The sequence below is a fragment of the Astatotilapia calliptera genome, chromosome 4 (genome assembly GCF_964374335.1).
Source record: "Astatotilapia calliptera chromosome 4, fAstCal68.1, whole genome shotgun sequence".
Taxonomy (NCBI): domain Eukaryota; kingdom Metazoa; phylum Chordata; class Actinopteri; order Cichliformes; family Cichlidae; genus Astatotilapia; species Astatotilapia calliptera.
Genome location: NC_137425.1, coordinates 31,379,900 through 31,396,912, shown reverse-complemented (window position 1 = coordinate 31,396,912; position 17,013 = coordinate 31,379,900). Strand labels below are relative to the sequence as shown.

Sequence of the window (17,013 nt, the reverse complement as noted above, 5' to 3'; positions counted from 1 at the left end):
CTGCCAGAACATGTCTGAAAACATGTATTTCATTAATGACAGCTGAGCATTTTTGTGCCAGAAAAAATGTTCCAGTTAAAACCACTCTACAGTTTGTGTTTAGATGTGTCCTCGATCCAACACAGCTGATTCAAATGGCTAAATTACCTCCTCAACATGTCTTGAAGTTCTCCAAAGGCCTGGTAATGAACTAATCATGTGATTCCGGTGTGTTGACCCAGGGTGAGAGCAAAAACCTCATCCCTTGAGACCTGGAGTTGGACACCCCTGAGGTAAGCAGTTTATTTAACTTTAGCTCATTTGAATCGAAGGCCGATCCAGGTCTGATCCATGTCTTGTCTTCCTGCAGTAGGTGCTGTAGTCGCTGCCCCTGCTCTTCTGGGAGCTGCTGGTTTCACCTCAGCTGGAATAGCTGCAGGCATGATGTCATTTGCTGCAGCTGCTAATGGAGGAGGAGTGGCAGCCGGAAGTTTTGCAGTCAGCAGGTAAATTAATAATTTGATGTTTCATTAGGATTTTAACTTGCAACAACATCCAAAAATAAAAAGTTCATGAAAATATCATAATTTTAGATTAGATAATGACACTATGCTGTATCATTATGATAATTATGGTCATTATGATAAACATAACTATGACATCATCAATGATATCATTACAACAATAACTGTGAATAATGATGATGATAATGATACAGTTCAAGGATAGATAAATTTGGCTGTCATCTTTACAGCAGTGCATGCTATGACTTCTTATGATGATAATGATAGAGTACACTGTGATATCAGCAGGACTGAAGTGATATTTAGTCATTAGGCACAAAGCACAAGTATTTATCACTTTCTTTGTCTAATGGTGCTGCAGGTGCAGCTGGTATGTCAGCTACTGCAGGTCCCGCTGTGGCTGGTGCTGGAGCAGCAGTGGGTTGGTTGGTGAGTTTCATCAGCTAAAAATCACGAAGAACTCGTATATTTGCTTTATGCCAAAACTGGAAGTCTTGTTATTCTTCTCAAGCTTGTTTTCATCATTGTGTTTTAATTGTGTTCATTATGATACATTTATATTAAAATTAAGTATTATGGTGCAAAGTTTTAAACCGCGTGTGTATCATTAATGCAGCTAACTGTATACACAGTTACAAGGAAAAGACATGATTTTGTGTACAAGTCAGAGAGACAACTGAACGTCTCAGTGAAACTAAATCTGTTTTCATCTGTTCTTTTGGAACATTTGTGTGTGGCATTTTCAATCAGCTGTCTTGTGGAATAGCATCCAAAACACTGATGGACTTTTATTATGTACAGCCGTGATATTCTCTCAGAAGTTGAGAAAATATCAGGGCTGAAAAGCCATATTTGAAAAAGTCTTTATTTCCTTCCATATCTGCATCTCAATTTATATTATTGTGGGTAATTTAATAATTCTTACAGGCTATATGAAGGGATAACATTATTATAAAAAAATACAGACTCATGTATGTCTTCCCAGTGCATGTGCATGCTTTCAAAGATAACTCAGATGACACCAAAAACTCAACTGCAGATATGGAAGTATGTGAAATGTTTTTTTTCCAGTGTCACATTACTGCCACATGCCCCGTTTCATATGACAAAACCAGTTTTAATCCCACCTTGTTTATATATTATACAGCTTTTTACCAACTTCATAAGAAAAAGAAATTCCATAATGAGTGGTGTGTTGGTGAAAAAAGTACATTGAGATGATACAACAAAAAATGCAGCATGAAGCAAAGTTGGACGAGCTGTTATTTTTTTAAATTGATCTATGAAACAGATTTTATGAAGGGATCTCTTGATAACTGCACTGAGTGATTTTGTTTGCTGAAATATTCTATTTCCAATTGTAAACTGTTTTTCAAGAGCAGTAATTAAAAAGATAGAACAGCAGCTAGTTTGCTTTTCTTCCACCTCAATTTACAGAGAAATAGTGCGTTTTGGGAACATTTCTTCCCATCTTTTTGGAACTACTATCCAAACAGTAATGTAGTACACACACATTTAGTATAAAGTTGGGAGCTTAGAGTATTTCTTGGAACTGTGGGGAAATGCATGTATTGTCTGACTTAGATGCAATAGTGTTGGGAATTCTTCCAGCAGGACCCTGCTGTGAGCATGAGAGTACTGACAGCAATGATACGAAGTTATACGAGGATTATGAGGACAGCAAAGTAGATAAAGTTTATGTTCTTACACAGTTTTCTGAGTATACACTTAATCTTTAAACAATGGAGGAATTATTCACATTCTTCACTTTACAACAAAGTACTAACATCACCCTGTGAACATTACATCCTGTATTTGTAGCATTAATATTATGTGAGAACAATGCAATCGTAAAAATTGGAATCAAAGAGCTCAGAAACATAGTTATTTTTTAAAATATTTTGTTTTGTTTATATTTTTATTTATTGTCAACAATCTTCATTTAATATTATATTACAGCAAATTTGGTTAACTATTTCTATTCAGCCCTGACACTGGCACAGCCAGATATTCAAAGCCTTCTTTTTTTTAAAAATCAGTTTCATACATTGAATAGTTTTCACTTCTTACAAAATGTAATTCTCAGAGAAGTTTTTTTTTCTTTTTTTTTAATTCAAGTCATTTCAGTTTTATCTATACAGCACCAAATCACAACAACAGTCACTTTATATTGTAAGGCAGACTCTACAATTTATGTCCCAATAGCAGGAAGTCAGGACCTGAAATTCAGACTGGGCAGACCGTTCTATCACAAAGGTTTTTTTTTTATTCAGAGGCAGTGTGACCAAGAAGTCAGAGGACTTAGGCTTAACTGTTCCCGTGAAATTTCAGGAGCTAAGAGGGGTTAAAGGGAGGGATCGGTGGCCACCGGGCAGGCAGGTGGAGGGCTCAGAGTTCCATGATCCATTCACAACCATTAAGGGGAGATAGCTTGAGGTCTTTGACCAGCGCGATCTGCTTAAGCTGACCAGCTGGAACAAATAGAGAACTAGTTGCCACATAACTAGAAGTAGAAATAAACACTAGTAGGCAGATCTGAGTACCACTGAAGAGGTGAAGAGAGTCTGAAGAGAGTCTGGTGAAGCTCTGTGGCACAAGGCGTCCTTAAATACTACCTGCTCCATGAAGCGATGCAGCTCAGCAGGAAAGATCTGTGTCCAATTCTCGGACTCTGCCCTAGGGTGGACCCCTCCTCCAGAGGAAGGGAGATAAGGAAAAAGATTTTCTATTAAACAAGGAGAGAAATTCTGGGTTCATGATAATTTGATCTCTTATCAGTCCAATTTAACCCACAAATTTGAAGCTTCAGTCCCTAAATTAACCAAATGTAATGTTTCTTTAATCAGCACAGTAATCTTCAGCTCTGCTTGTCAGTATAAAGATGTTTGTAGTCAAATATGAATTATCTAACATGAAAAACGTGTATTAAGTAGAACAATGTGATTCCTTTCAAAACAGGAGTAATTGTTACTAAAAATGCGCTGTACTGTACTTTAATCATGAACAAAAACAAGGACTTTTCAAACTGAGTCCAATCTTTTGAGCAGTAGTTTATACTGTTTGTTTGTGTCTGACTGCATCTGATCAAGGTTTTGTCAGCATTTTGAAACAAAGACTCAACTTTCTAGCTCTGTATTTCAACAAAAATTGAGCTGAACTATTCCAATGGCGGTGAAAAACTCTCCCTGACAAGTCCACTTTATTGCGTGTTCATTGGCGTTTTCTTATCAGTGGCTCATATTTAACTAATCCACTTTTGCATTCATATTAATACTGATCTGTCACGCTTATCAGTGGCTCATGGTTGCTTAAAGCCTATGTCTGTACTTGAGCACAGAGGCAGAGCATCATTCAATCCTGCCAGCTGCCTGTCTTGGCAGCATTTCAAGGATGACAGACTCCACTTTCTCTCCAACAACACAGCTCATAACTTTTTAACAGTCTGTCCCTGTCCTGATACTCTACATCATCTGCTTTAATCAATAACCATGGACTCTCACTGCAATTTACGCTACAGCTCAAAAGTTTGAATCAAGTTAGAAATGTCTTGTTTTATGAAGAAAATAAAGGTTAGTTTGATGTTGAGTAACACAAAATTAATCAGTCAGGTAAAGAAATATAAATACTTAATAGTAACACTGAGCATAACTCAGGAATGAGGTTGGAATATCTACGCAGGTGTACACAGGCCCATTTTCATCAACAGTGCCTCCTGTCTTCCAGTGGTACATTGTGTTATCTACTGTAAGTTTATCACATTAAATCCCAACTTATCAGTCAAGAACACTTTTACCAAAGATATCAGCACAGACCAAAACTACTTTGCTGATTAAGAATATAATACATGTTCCCATATTACTGTGTGGATCATCCCATTTTCTCTTTTCACATTGATTAATCCAAGTTGGCACTTTTCTGTAAACACAGTGATGTGCCACTGCCTTCAGCTTTTTATCAGCTTCACTGATGAAAGAACTTTTTATTTCTAAAAAAAAATTGCTTTTTTAAATAAATCATTTACAAATCCTTTACTTCCACCTATTTCAAGACTTTATTAGAAAAAAGCCAACAAAAGCCCCAGATCCCAAACAAAACCATATTTGTTTTTGTGATCTCTGCAACAATGGTCACAGTGGCTGATTTAATTTAAGCACATTTTGCCCCATTGAAATCATCTGGGTAACAAATTAAGCCTTCATACTTATCAGGGTGCAGGAGTGGGCTCATTCTCGTGTTGGCTATTAATTCCATCTTATCCGAAGCTTACATAACACGGGTATTTTCTTCTTCTTTTTTTCTTTTTTTTAAACTGGCTTTCTTTACATACACAAATTTAAAATTTTCTCAGGTCAAATCACTTCTACAATGTTTTTCTTTCATTTTTGATGAACACCTGTCTGTGCTAATTTTTACTGTGTACTTTTCATGTTGACATCCCCCAGGACAACATCACAAAAACCTGTTTTATTGTGAATAAATATGTGTGATGGCTCTTAGAACTCTATATCCTCTTCCAGGTTTTGGTGGCTACTTGTATTTAGAGCAATATTTGTCACCGTGGTTAGTTACTCAGCTGAGACTATATATGGACCTCAGCAACCTCAGTTTCTATCACTTACTCTTCCAGGTCATTTGGGATAATTTAATTTTTATTTGTTTACACACGCATTTACACACTACACAAATTACAGACAAACTGGTGATATTCTTGACTTTTAAATACATTTATTTTTTTCAGTGAGGTGTATATATTTTGTCTTTCCCTTTCAGCCAGGGGTGTGACATGAATGGTGGCTGATGTATGTGATGACAGTCACACATAATTAAGGGTAAACACTGAACTTAATCACCTGAAATCATCATAACATTTAGATTTTCTGGAAATGAACACATTTATTGTATAATGATAATGTGAGTAAAGGATGAAATACACAATACGCTTGTTAAGATATTTACCAGTGAAATTCAGAGACTCATTAGTTAATTCATAATATTACAGATTTAGGGTCTTTCACACAGGAATTGGTCAACAATTGAATTATTATAAAATATATTGAGTCTTTGGATGAGCCTAATGAAGACTAATGAGACTAATGAAGCTCTGAGGTGTGCTGGATTTCATCACTGTTAGTAGAAACAAGTCATCTGACTGACATACAGAAGGTCAAGACCTCAGCAGGACAGTTCATCCTCAACATTTACTCTTATTCAGCTTGTTTTAGAACTGCAGAAGCTTCTTGGATGAGAGGTGAATTGTCTTCATGAAAATAAATGAAGTCCATTCGCTTTCTTTCCAAGCTCTTTAAAATAGACAGCTTATTGTAGGTAGGTTCTAAACAGCTTTACATTGATAAATGTTTCTGTGGATTAATGTAGAAATGCATTAAAGCATCATAGTCAAGGGAACAGGGGAAAGAGGCACATAAACTCTGACTATCTTGCACTGCCCTCTGCTGAGAGTGAGTGAAAACACTTTTACTTCATTTTGATTCATTTGAATTTGAAGTTTGAAGTTCATTTTGAACTTGAATATAACTTTTATATAACTCAATTTATATAGCACCAATTCACAAAACAGCTATATAATATAAAGTGTTAGTACTTTAAATGGTTAAGGAGATTTGTGTGATAGTATTATTTACTTGTCTAAGATGGTACAAAAATGATACCTCCTAGATTTTGGTGCTTTTTAATAAATCCTTGCAGCATAATGTGCTACAGTCATATTTGTTATATTTCAACATGTGCTATACAAAACTCAGATGTTTTTGACATAATTACATAATGACTGATATAGTTACATATTATGGTTCTTCTTTACATCTACACCCTGAAAGAGTGTTTCTCTGTGAGGAAATCCCAGTCTGCTATGGCAGCTCCAACATGCAGTACATTTTTTGATAACTTTAATACATACAAATATGTTTTATAAAGATACAAAAATAACAGATGAGATTTTAAAAAAGTGTTTATTTTTTGTTATTTAGACCAATATGGGGACATATTTCAGTTCACATTTTTGCGTCGTTATGACATATTATTGTTAGTTTGGTGAGGGCACCAGGAGTGCCACTGTGCTGGACCCCAATGCAGTATCAACAAGTCTCTGCTGGTCATCAAAGAAGATGTGAGGCCTGATCTTCACAGACCAGATTCACATATTAGGTCTTATTTAGAAAGCGTTGGGCAGTGAATGTATCAGGATCACTTAAAAGAGCAAAGATTTTCTCAATGTAATCGCTTCCATTTAGGGTTATTTCAATAGAAACAGCTGAGACCTTTAACAGCTCTGTTCTAACGCATCCTCCTGAGTTCATACCTACATGGACGTCTCAGTGGTAGATTTCAAATGACATGGAACATATCAAAAATCTAAGAGACATGCCTAATTGAATTGGTAGTGAATGGATGTATCTTTAACTCACCACGTTTTGTGATCACTTTCTTCAGTGAGTCTGATGAGCTGGCGTTGATGAAGATGACCTTGAAGAGTTCCTCAGTCTGCTTTTTAAATTTATCATTCACAGCCTGCAGAGACTTGAATTTGAGTGAGAAATAAAACTTAACTTAAATGTAAATTTAGCCAGTTTTCTGTGGTTTTATGTTATATTATACCATTTAATTTTTGTATTATAATCTGTGAATGGTCCTAGGCTGCACTTACATGGCATTGTATATGAAGTATATATGTCTCTGCTTTCTTTTGTTTTTTTTAATTACGAACCATGTCACTGTTAGATATACAGGAGATGAGCCAAATGCATCCCTGTAGTGCACAGTTACCTTGGATGGTCTTGCAAGGTCATGATTCCTGGCAGAAAATTTGTGCGAAATGAAGAGTTTCCCACATTTTTCTGCAATGCAGCATATTTGAGGAGAGGGTGGCCTCCTTTAAGTTCCTCAGCACCCACGTATCTGAGGACCTATCTTGGTCCACAAACACATCAGCCCTAGTGAAGAAAGCCCAGCAGCGCCTCCATTTCCTGAGGGTTTGGAGATAGAACAGGCTGCAGACTGACCTACTAGTGTCCTTCTACCGAGCCACTATCTGTGTGGTACGCTGGCTGACAAGAGGAGACTACAGAGGGTCATCAAAACTGCAGAGAAGGTGATCGGCTGTCCACTGTCCCCCCTGGACTCCATTGCCAGCTCGAGATGTCTCTCCAGAGCCAGGGGAATTATAAAGGACTACCTCCACCCTAACCACCACCTCTTCAACATCCTGCCCTCTGGAAAAAAGTTGAGATTACTAAACTAAAGAACAGCTTCTTCCCGTGGGCTGACAAAACTCTTAATGCAAACTAAGAGTGTGAACAGACTTCTCCAACACATCCACTCTGACGCTTCTAATCAACTATGTTGCTGCCATCCCATGTGCAATATCTCAGTCTTTTCATGTTCTGTGCAATATTTTTGGCCCATGTGTAATATCTTTGGTATGTGCAATATTTTGGTCTCACTGGAACTACCACCTCCACCCTAACTGACCATAGCCACTCCACCCTTATTTATTTATTATATTGTATAACTGACCTTGTATACAGCCCACAATGTTTCTCTTTCAATGTTTCTACGCATACACCATGTACATTGTTACTCACATATATGTATACATATATATTGCTTTTTTCCCTCATTGTATATTGTTTTCTTTACTTTTGCACCTTTGTGGTCCATCTACCCAATTTCGCTGTGCAAGAAACCGCACAATGACAATAGAAGCTGTAAGTCTCTTTAAGTCTTTATTTTCTCTTTTATTCCCAAAGTTTTGCACATTTACAGTTTCAGTAGTGAAAATGGTTTCAATGTCCAGATTCTGTGTGCACAGACATAATCAAGTTTTGACCTTGGCAGATTAGTGTGTGTGTGGCTGCAGGAATGTGAAAGATAATAAATATGTCACCAGCCAATCATTATGCATAACTCTGAATGAAATGGTGTTATTTATGGTGTATTTGTTGAACACAGAATCATGATTTACAAGTGATTTTGCTGATAGTTAAGGATGCTTAATTGCTTATTATTGATCAGAATATAATCAGGTGTAAGTTTAATAAATAAAAGGGATATAAAAAATATAGTGATAATTCTAAGACAGGCCTCACACTGATGTCGGGATGCTGCTTGGCAAAATCTGATATTTCATTCCTACCCAGTATCATGGTCCTCCAGTTTCCTGCCTTGCCCGCTTCTCTCTCTCTCTTTGTCTCTAACCACACTTTGTTTTGCAGTGTCTTCCTCCAGCATCTGGCTGACTGCACTTGGGTTGACTTGGGTACTTGCCTCATCATCCGGTTCCTTTAAGCTGGAGGAGGACTGTCATTCAACGCCGGACTGCTAACTAAACAGTTAGTGAAGTTTGGTTTCTGCCACATTTAATCGTTTGTCTTCTTTGTTTGCCTTGAAGCTGCCACTTACCTTCTGTTCCTGTTTGTACAGGAATCGAGTGTGAGGGCTGAGTGAGTGTTTGGACTGTGAGTATTTTGGGGTCAGTTTGGTGGATTTGTCTCTGGCCATCCCTGTGGCATGGATGAGTGGCCTTCTGGATAACCTGCTGTTCTTGAGATATAGTTTGCAAATTCGTTACTTCCCTGTGTGAATTGCCGGGACTGTAAATAAATGCTGGTAATTCCTTAGTCCACATTTTGAATCCTTCCAAGCACTCACCATGATGCCCAGACTCTTGGTACCCGCAAAGATTACAGTAAACACACTCTTGCAATATTCAATTCAGGCGCTGAGCAGAACTTTATTGATCATTGTCTTGCAGCAAAAATAAACATAAAAGTCCTTCTGCTTCTTTAAACTCTGCCTGTCTCTGCTCTAAATGGTTCCCGACTCAATGACTCATAGAACACTAAACCCAAAAGAGAAGTTATGGAAAAAGACATCATCGAGCAATTATTCAGTGGTAAATATGGATATAAATGTAATAGGTTAATAATGAATGTTTAAAAACGTTCCTGTGATTATTTTCATGTTGGCTTGAAATAAAATATATTCCTCTGGTGTTACTGCAGCTTACTGTGAAATCTCAAGCTGACCAATCTTGCCATCATTTATTGTCAACACTTAGGCTACGTCCACACGTCCACGGGTATTTTTGAAAACGAAGATTTTCTGTTTTCGTTTATAAAAAATCCCGTCCACACATAAAGCCAAAAACGAAGTGAAACGCTTCTATAAACATGCCAGTGTAGCAGGTGGCGCTATATTCCTATCTGTGTAGAAATGGTGAAGGCTGGGATCTTCACCAGGATTTTCAACAAATCCCTCGCACAGGCGACTGTCCCACTCTGCCTGAAGTCCTCCACCATAGTCCCCTTGCCTAAGAAGCCCCACATCACCGGCCTGAATGACTACAGACCGGTGGCACTCACCCCAGTGGTAATGAAATGCTTTGAGAAGCTGGTCCGCAGACACATCACAGCAGCCCTGCCCCGCAGCCTGGATCCACACCAGTTTGCCTACAGAGCAAACCGATCCACGGAAGACGCTGTAGCCACAGCACTCCATGCTGCATTAACTCACCTGGAAGAGCATGGTAGCTATGTGCGGATGCTCTTCGTGGATTACTGCTCAGCTTTTAACACCATCCTTCCACACAAACTGGTGGCCAAGCTACAAGACCTGGGGCTTCCATACAGCACCTGCATGTGGATCAATAGCTTCCTCTCGGGCCGTAGACAGAGAGTCAGAGTTGGCCATCACACATCCTCAGCCCTGAGTCTCAGCACTGGCTCACCCCAGGGCTGTGTGCTCAGTCCACTGCTCTACTCTCTCTACACACACGACTGCACTCCTCGCCACCACAGCAACATCTTTGTGAAATTTGCAGATGACACCACAGTGGTGGGGCTCATTTCCAAGGGAGACGAGTCTACGTACAGAGACGAGGTGGAGCAGCTGACGTCATGGTGTAAGGCCAATAACCTCCTCCTCAACACTTCAAAAACCAAAGAACTCATAATAGACTTCAGAAGGAAAAAGGCAGAGATCCAACCACTATTCATAAATGGGGACTGTGTAGAAAGGGTGGCAAGCTTCCGCTTCCTGGGAGTCAATATAGAGGAGAACCTTTCCTGGAGTGTGAACACCTCCGAGCTGCTGAAAAAGGCCCAACAGAGACTGTACTTCCTGAGAATTCTCAGGAGGAATAACATCACACAGAGACTGCTGGTGTCCTTCTACAGAGCCACCATTGAGAGTGTTCTAACTTACTGCATATGCATCTGGTACACTAGCTGCACAGGGGCTCAGAGGAAAGCACTCCAAGGGATCATTAACACCGCCCAAAAGATCACTGGCTGCCCTCTCCCCACACTGGAAGTTCTACACAACGCCCACTGTTTTAAAAAGGCCCAAAACATCATAAAAGACACCTCACATCCTGGCCACTCCCTGTTCGAACTGTTGCCCTCAGGCAGACGGTACAGGGCAATCAGAGCAAGGACTAATAGACTCAAACACAGCTGTTATCCAACTGCAATAACACATCTGAATACTACAAAAAAATGTCCATCACGCCACTCTTGTGTTAATCTATGCACGGTCTGAAGCATGTGTGTGAGAATGTATGTGAATGTTTTACTGTTATATCTTATTAGTATTTTAAGTATTCTATCTATTTTATTTATTGAATTTTATTGTTTTATTTATATTTTGATATTGCTAGGGATGATGCAATGATCGGGGACCATTCTTAATTTCGTTGTTCTCATGACAATGACAATAAAGTTTCTGATTCTGATTCTGATTCTGAAATGTTGGCCAATCAGAAGTCAATAAGCCTGGGCGGGAAAGAGTAAACAAAGATGGCGCATAGAAGCAGAACTGAGTCGTATGTGTGGAGGGACAGTAACTGTGTGTGTATATGTAAGCATTTAAACACTGCAGAGAGTAAAATTAACAGTAACATTTTGTCTAAATCCGCCATTGTAGAAATTCATTTCACTGAAACAATAACGTGGCGCACAGTGTGACGTCAAAAAAGGTGCACACTTTTAACGCTGCGTTTTCTCTGTTTATCTCGTCCACACGTAATAGCAAAAACCGAGTTTTTGAAAATATCCACCCTGGCAGGAGTTTTTAAAAATCTCAGTTTTCAATGACCGAAAACGGCGTTTACGTGTGGACGAAAGGTGCAAACGCATAGAAAAATCTGCGTTTTCAAAAATACCCGGGTACGTGTGGACGTAGCCTTATGAACATTTTTTATGTGGTTGTATTTCGGATGTTTATGAAGTTCAGGTCATTATAAATGATAATGAACTGTTGATGGTGAGGATACATTCTCATAGTCGTTCTCTTCATCACTAGTTTCCTCTTCCTTATCATTATCCACACCTAATGATGGTGAGGATATGTTCTCATAGTTGTCTTCTTCATCACTAGTTTCCCCTTCATCTTCCCTGTGACCGTCTACGCTCACACAGGCCTCCTTGGGCTTGTTGTAATTGTCATTTGGGCTCACTTCCTCATAATCATGATCTTCATCACTCACTGGGTCATCATAATCATCACTCGCTTCTTCATCCAGTACTGCAACTTCTTTGCTTTTTTCATTAGTTTCCACTGCATCAACATTCACATAGTCCTCCTCATCATCCTCTTCATCTGCATTGATATAATTATTCCTGACTCTGACAGACACTGAAACACAAGTAAGGGAAAACAATGCAAATTTGTAATATGTATGAACATGTAAACAATGTGATGAATAATTATTTAATAATTGTGTGTCCTGGTGAGCACACACTTTGACTTTGGACGAGGATTCCAGGCTGCTTGGTTGCTCGTGGTCTTCTGCACAGCAGCCACATCACTAATGGCAGCAGCAGGAGCAGCAGCAGGACTCCAACAGATACCGAGGACACCAGCATCATCAAAGACACTAGGAAGAGAAAATTTGATCAGTTTATCCATAAAAACTACTTCTCATTTATGTTTCAGTCGAGAGCATGTAGTTTTCAGCCACATCGTATGTCATTCACACCAGTCTAGTTTCAAGAGCTTGGCTACAGAACACTATGCTCAGCAGGAGCAGATACACAGTCAACAGTCAACACTACACGCTCAACTTAAAAACCTACTTACTTACTAAAAGTAGTTGTAAAAATATGACAGCGTCCCCAGCACCAAAAGAAAGAAAGGCTAAATTAATTCAATTAGATGAAACCAGTAAAAAACATAAAATCATTTTCATCAATTTAATGTAAGCAGTTATTTACAAGTTTAAACAGTCTTAACAGACTGTCTCAAAACTTTACTGTGGTTCACTAGTGATTACTGAGAATTCTGCTGATGACAGACAGTATAATGTCCAGACTGAGAGAAAGCTAAAACAGGAAAGATGGTTAAGAAAGTTTATTCTATTTTTATTCTATTGTATGCAGTATATTATTTGATTCTATTCTATTATGTACAGTATCTTATTCTTATCAATCATTTTATCCTATTCCAGTGTTTGTCTAATTTTTGCTATGAATAATAATCAAAGTGTTTTTATTGAGTTTTCAGAAAGCATACCATTCATACAGAAAAGCTCGAACTCAAGTCCTACCACACAGTGTAAGACAAAACTATACCCAGACAGAGGAAGGGAAAAAAAAAAGGGGGGGGGGGGAGTTGCCAGTCATGGAGTGGACGGAAACTCATCTTCAAAATAGGAAATGAAAGGCTGCCAGACCTTAAAGAATTTCTTGGTGTTGCCCTGTATAGTAAATCTGAGATGTTCTAATTTGAGGTGTGCCATCACCTCCTCCACCCAGCGTTTATGGGATGGCGGTGTTGCCTTTATCCAGTTAAATAGAATCAATCTCCCAGCCAGCAATGAGGCGAATGCTATTGCCTTGCTCTGAGAGGCTGTTAGTTGAGTTTCCCTCGGTGCCACACCGAAGATGGATGTCAGAGGCATTGGTTCCATATCCTTATTAGAAATGAATGAGAATGTTCTAAAGATGTTAGCCCAAAAGTCTTTCAGCCTGGAACAAGACCAGAACATGTGGCATAAGTTGGCTGGCACCTGTTTACATCTGGGGCAGGTCGGATCGGCCCCCTGGTACATTCTTGCCAGTTTCTCCCTTGACAAATGGAGTAATTTTTGCTATGAAGTACACCCTAGCACAGGATTACTCTGAAAAGACTGATTACTGCATTTGTTTTTGTTTTTTTTGGAAACTTCAGACTCATATCTTTCTGTTTCTATTCACGTTTGTTTCTATACTGGAACAGTCTCCTCCTTTACATCTGCTTCTTCTCTTTCTGGTTTTAAATGTAAACATTCAGAAATTAACAGAATGAACAGAGAAGCCTGAGAAATACAGATACACAGTGGGCACAGAAGATTTGTCACAGTGACATTTCTTATTATTTGTTTGTAATTAAAAAATAAAAAAGCATAAACTGTGTAATTTATGTATGTGTAAATACTGTACTTACTGTACTTAATGATGACACTAATTGGTGCAATTACAGCAGATCTGAATGTCCGTGTGGACACTGTGACCTCGTACACACAGCTGTAGTTGCCCTGCTGTTCATACTCAGCTACAGGGAAACTAAATGAGGCTGAGTTGTTGACTGCTGGCTCTGTGAGGTTGGAGCCAGAGAAGCTCAGAATAAAATGTCCACTGGAAAATGTGGAGTTAATGGAACAGGTGAGGACAAAGCTGTAACCTCTGGTGATCTGTGCACCTTCAGGACCCCAGACAAGTCCTGCATTCGGAGACGTCAAGGAGATGCTGGGCCTCTGCAGTCTCACTGTGTGAAAGTGACATTGGGATTAAGGACGGAAGTCCAGCATTCACTCTTTTAGGCCTCAACTTAACATTTAGCTCTTTAGCTGCTAAATGCTCCACAGTGTGTAGTAGTTTGTTTCCAGTAGTCTGTGTTTCGTCCTGAGTACTGTGGGCTTTGAGAGCATTTTGTCAGCCACCCAGAAATTTTATGAAAAAAGAGCTGCTGTTCTAAATACAAGAAAGAACTACTGCAGTATCCTCTTATAAGCATTGCTATTGATTATTTATGATCATACTTGTATTTGTTTTCTTACCTGTAACAGAGAGCCTAACAGAGTCACTTGTTGGGGAGTAAAATTGTTGACTTGGGCCGCTTTCCTGATACTGACACTGGTACAATCCCTCATCATCAAAGTCTACTTCAGGAATATTGAAGGTAGCAGAGTTTGTGTTTGAGTTTTGGGTCCTGTTGAATGAATCTGATGTTTTCATCAGAATGAACGTCCCACCTAAAGTTTGAGTTGAGATTGAACAAATGATTCCAATGTTCTCACCCCAGGTCACCTCACCAGCAGGACTGATGGAGATATTGGGTTTTGGAAAGATTACTGAAAAGAGACACACAACACCAGCACAATAATACATTTGTTGTAGCTCACTGAGCGCCCTACTTATAGAAAACAAATGAAACATGATGTTCAGGAAAGTGTATTTCTTCTTACCAGTAACAGAGATTCTGACAGAGTCACTGAGGGGGGAGCTGAATGTGTTACTTGAAATGCGTTTCTCATACTGACACTGGTACAGTCCATCATCACTGAAGTCCACTCTGTGGATATTGAAGGTAGCAGATCTGGATCCTGTTTCAGTCTGACTGAAATTACTTGAGGTTTTCTTGAGGGTGAAAGTTCCATCTAAGAACTCAGATGAGACGGAACAAGTGATGCTGATATTCTGACCCCAGCTAACCTGACCTTCATTTACAGAGATGCTGGGTTTTGGGAGACTCACTAACAAAAAAAAAGAAAAGAAAAAAAAGAATAGTGTTAGTTTTAATAGATCACAAAGTCAAGCTACACCGATGTCCTCAGCTAATCCCAATAACAATCCATATGGCTCAACTGATACCAGTTTACATATCCAACTGGTAATTCTCTTTAGTGACATTCTCACTGCAAGCCACTTTGCAACCCACTATCACCTCCACTTTCCCTTCTCAAGCTCTACATGAATCAATACCATGTCTGCTGGCAATAAAATCCAGTTTAGAAAAGATGAGAGCAAGATGGTATCTGGGACAGAAACTGCTAACACAACTTTGGCTCTTTCCAAGCATAGACAGTATAATAACACTAGAGGTGGGAAGTAACAAAGTACAAATACTTTGTTACTGTACTTAAGTACAATTTTCAGGTATCTGTACTTAAGTACTTTTTTTCTGACTACTTTTTACTTTTACTCCCTACATTTTTAAACAAATAGCTGTACTTTCTACTCCTTACATTTTCTAAACTTGCTCTTTATCTCTGGTTTAACGCATTTGGGGGAGTTATTGTTTGTTACCGCTAGCCTTTATGACACCAGTTTAAACCTAGACAGTGACACTTGAAAGGCAGTCCTGTTCATTTATTAATCACCAGGGATGGCAAGAGAGGTAAAGAGAGAGAAAGAGAGATGGCATTGGCCAACGTTTATGGGTTAAAAGTGGGACAGTGGTTTATTTTATGTTTATTTTTTTATGTTTTTTTGCACAACACTGAAACGACTGTAGGTGTCTGTAAGTTGCAGTTGCAGTATCTAGCTAGCCCTACTGAAGAGGAATGAAAATGAGGGGAGTGACTTTTTAAGTGTCAGGTCATTTCAAATGCAACATTTTTATCAGCTCAACAAACATCAGCAAACACACAAACTGTTTGTGAGCAGTTTGTCTCACAGTGTATTGCTAGCTAAAGGTCCAGCTACTTTATTTCGCAGGTAGAGAAATAAATCTCACCCAGAGTTGGAGAAAGATAAGAAAGATTGGACAAGACGAACAGAGGTTAGATTTGAAGGTCTCAGTGGGATTTGATAAACTGGAAATGTAAAGCTTACATGTAAGTCCTCATGTTTTTAAAACGGACATTGAGCCAGTACATACGAAATTGTGTTTTGCAGGATAAACAGGTTAATTTGCTATAATGTGGTGGATTTAAAGTAAAGAACAGTGTGTGACTGGTGCACAGTGGTTGTGGTTTCATGGTCAGAGTTAGGTTACATCTGCGGTGTAATTGCATTCCACAGCAGGATGTTAACGGAACCGGTGTGAATGCGGAAGTGAATGTGAGCGCGAATGGTTGTCTGTCTCTGTGTGTTAGCCCTGCGACAGACTGGCGACCTGTCCAGGGTGTACCCCGCCTCTTGCCCTATGACAGCTAGGATAGGCTCCAGTGCCCCACGAAATCCTGAAAAGGATAAGCGGAAGCGAATGGATGGATGGATGTTAACGGAACCAATCAGTGTAATTAGTTAGGATGGCAGCTAGGGGGCGAGACTGGTGGTGTCAGCGGGGCCGAGCACGACGTTCAGCATCCAGCAACTGGAGTCCTCTGACTTTTCAAAGCCGCAAGAGTAGTCCAAATGGATACCAAGGTTCAAAAGATTTTCTCTTGCAAGTAATTTGAATGTGAGTTTGGAAGAGAACCAAGTCAACATTTTGATTTATTTCTTCACTGACTAAGTTAACTGCTAAGCAGAGGACAACATATCGGGGGTACATGATGGATTCGAGGCTG

General features: G+C 39.2%; 1 protein-coding gene and 1 long non-coding RNA gene across 3 annotated transcripts; one reads left to right on the top strand and one right to left on the bottom strand.

Moving 5' to 3' along the window:
• The first annotated feature begins 205 nt into the window (after positions 1–205).
• Positions 206–9,522, top strand: LOC145428373 (uncharacterized). The gene is made up of 5 exons (XR_013908659.1): positions 206–272; positions 350–485; positions 865–932; positions 8,735–8,851; positions 8,943–9,522. It is a non-coding gene; the product is annotated as an uncharacterized LOC145428373 (long non-coding RNA).
• Positions 9,228–15,725, bottom strand: LOC113019938 (uncharacterized). Of its 2 annotated transcripts, XM_080300483.1 has the most exons (6): positions 14,965–15,724; positions 14,557–14,850; positions 13,944–14,264; positions 12,262–13,486; positions 11,794–12,155; positions 9,228–9,360 (listed from the first exon to the last, which is right to left on the bottom strand). In XM_080300483.1, the coding sequence occupies exons 4-6, from the start codon at positions 12,386–12,388 to the stop codon at positions 9,343–9,345; spliced, it is 507 nt and encodes a 168-aa protein (XP_080156609.1). In that variant the 5' UTR covers positions 12,389–13,486; positions 13,944–14,264; positions 14,557–14,850; positions 14,965–15,724; the 3' UTR covers positions 9,228–9,342. The 2 variants fall into 2 exon arrangements, with proteins under 2 accessions (XP_080156609.1, XP_080156608.1); XM_080300482.1 differs by having other exon boundaries at positions 14,557–15,725.
• Between the last annotated feature and the right edge of the window lie 1,288 nt (positions 15,726–17,013).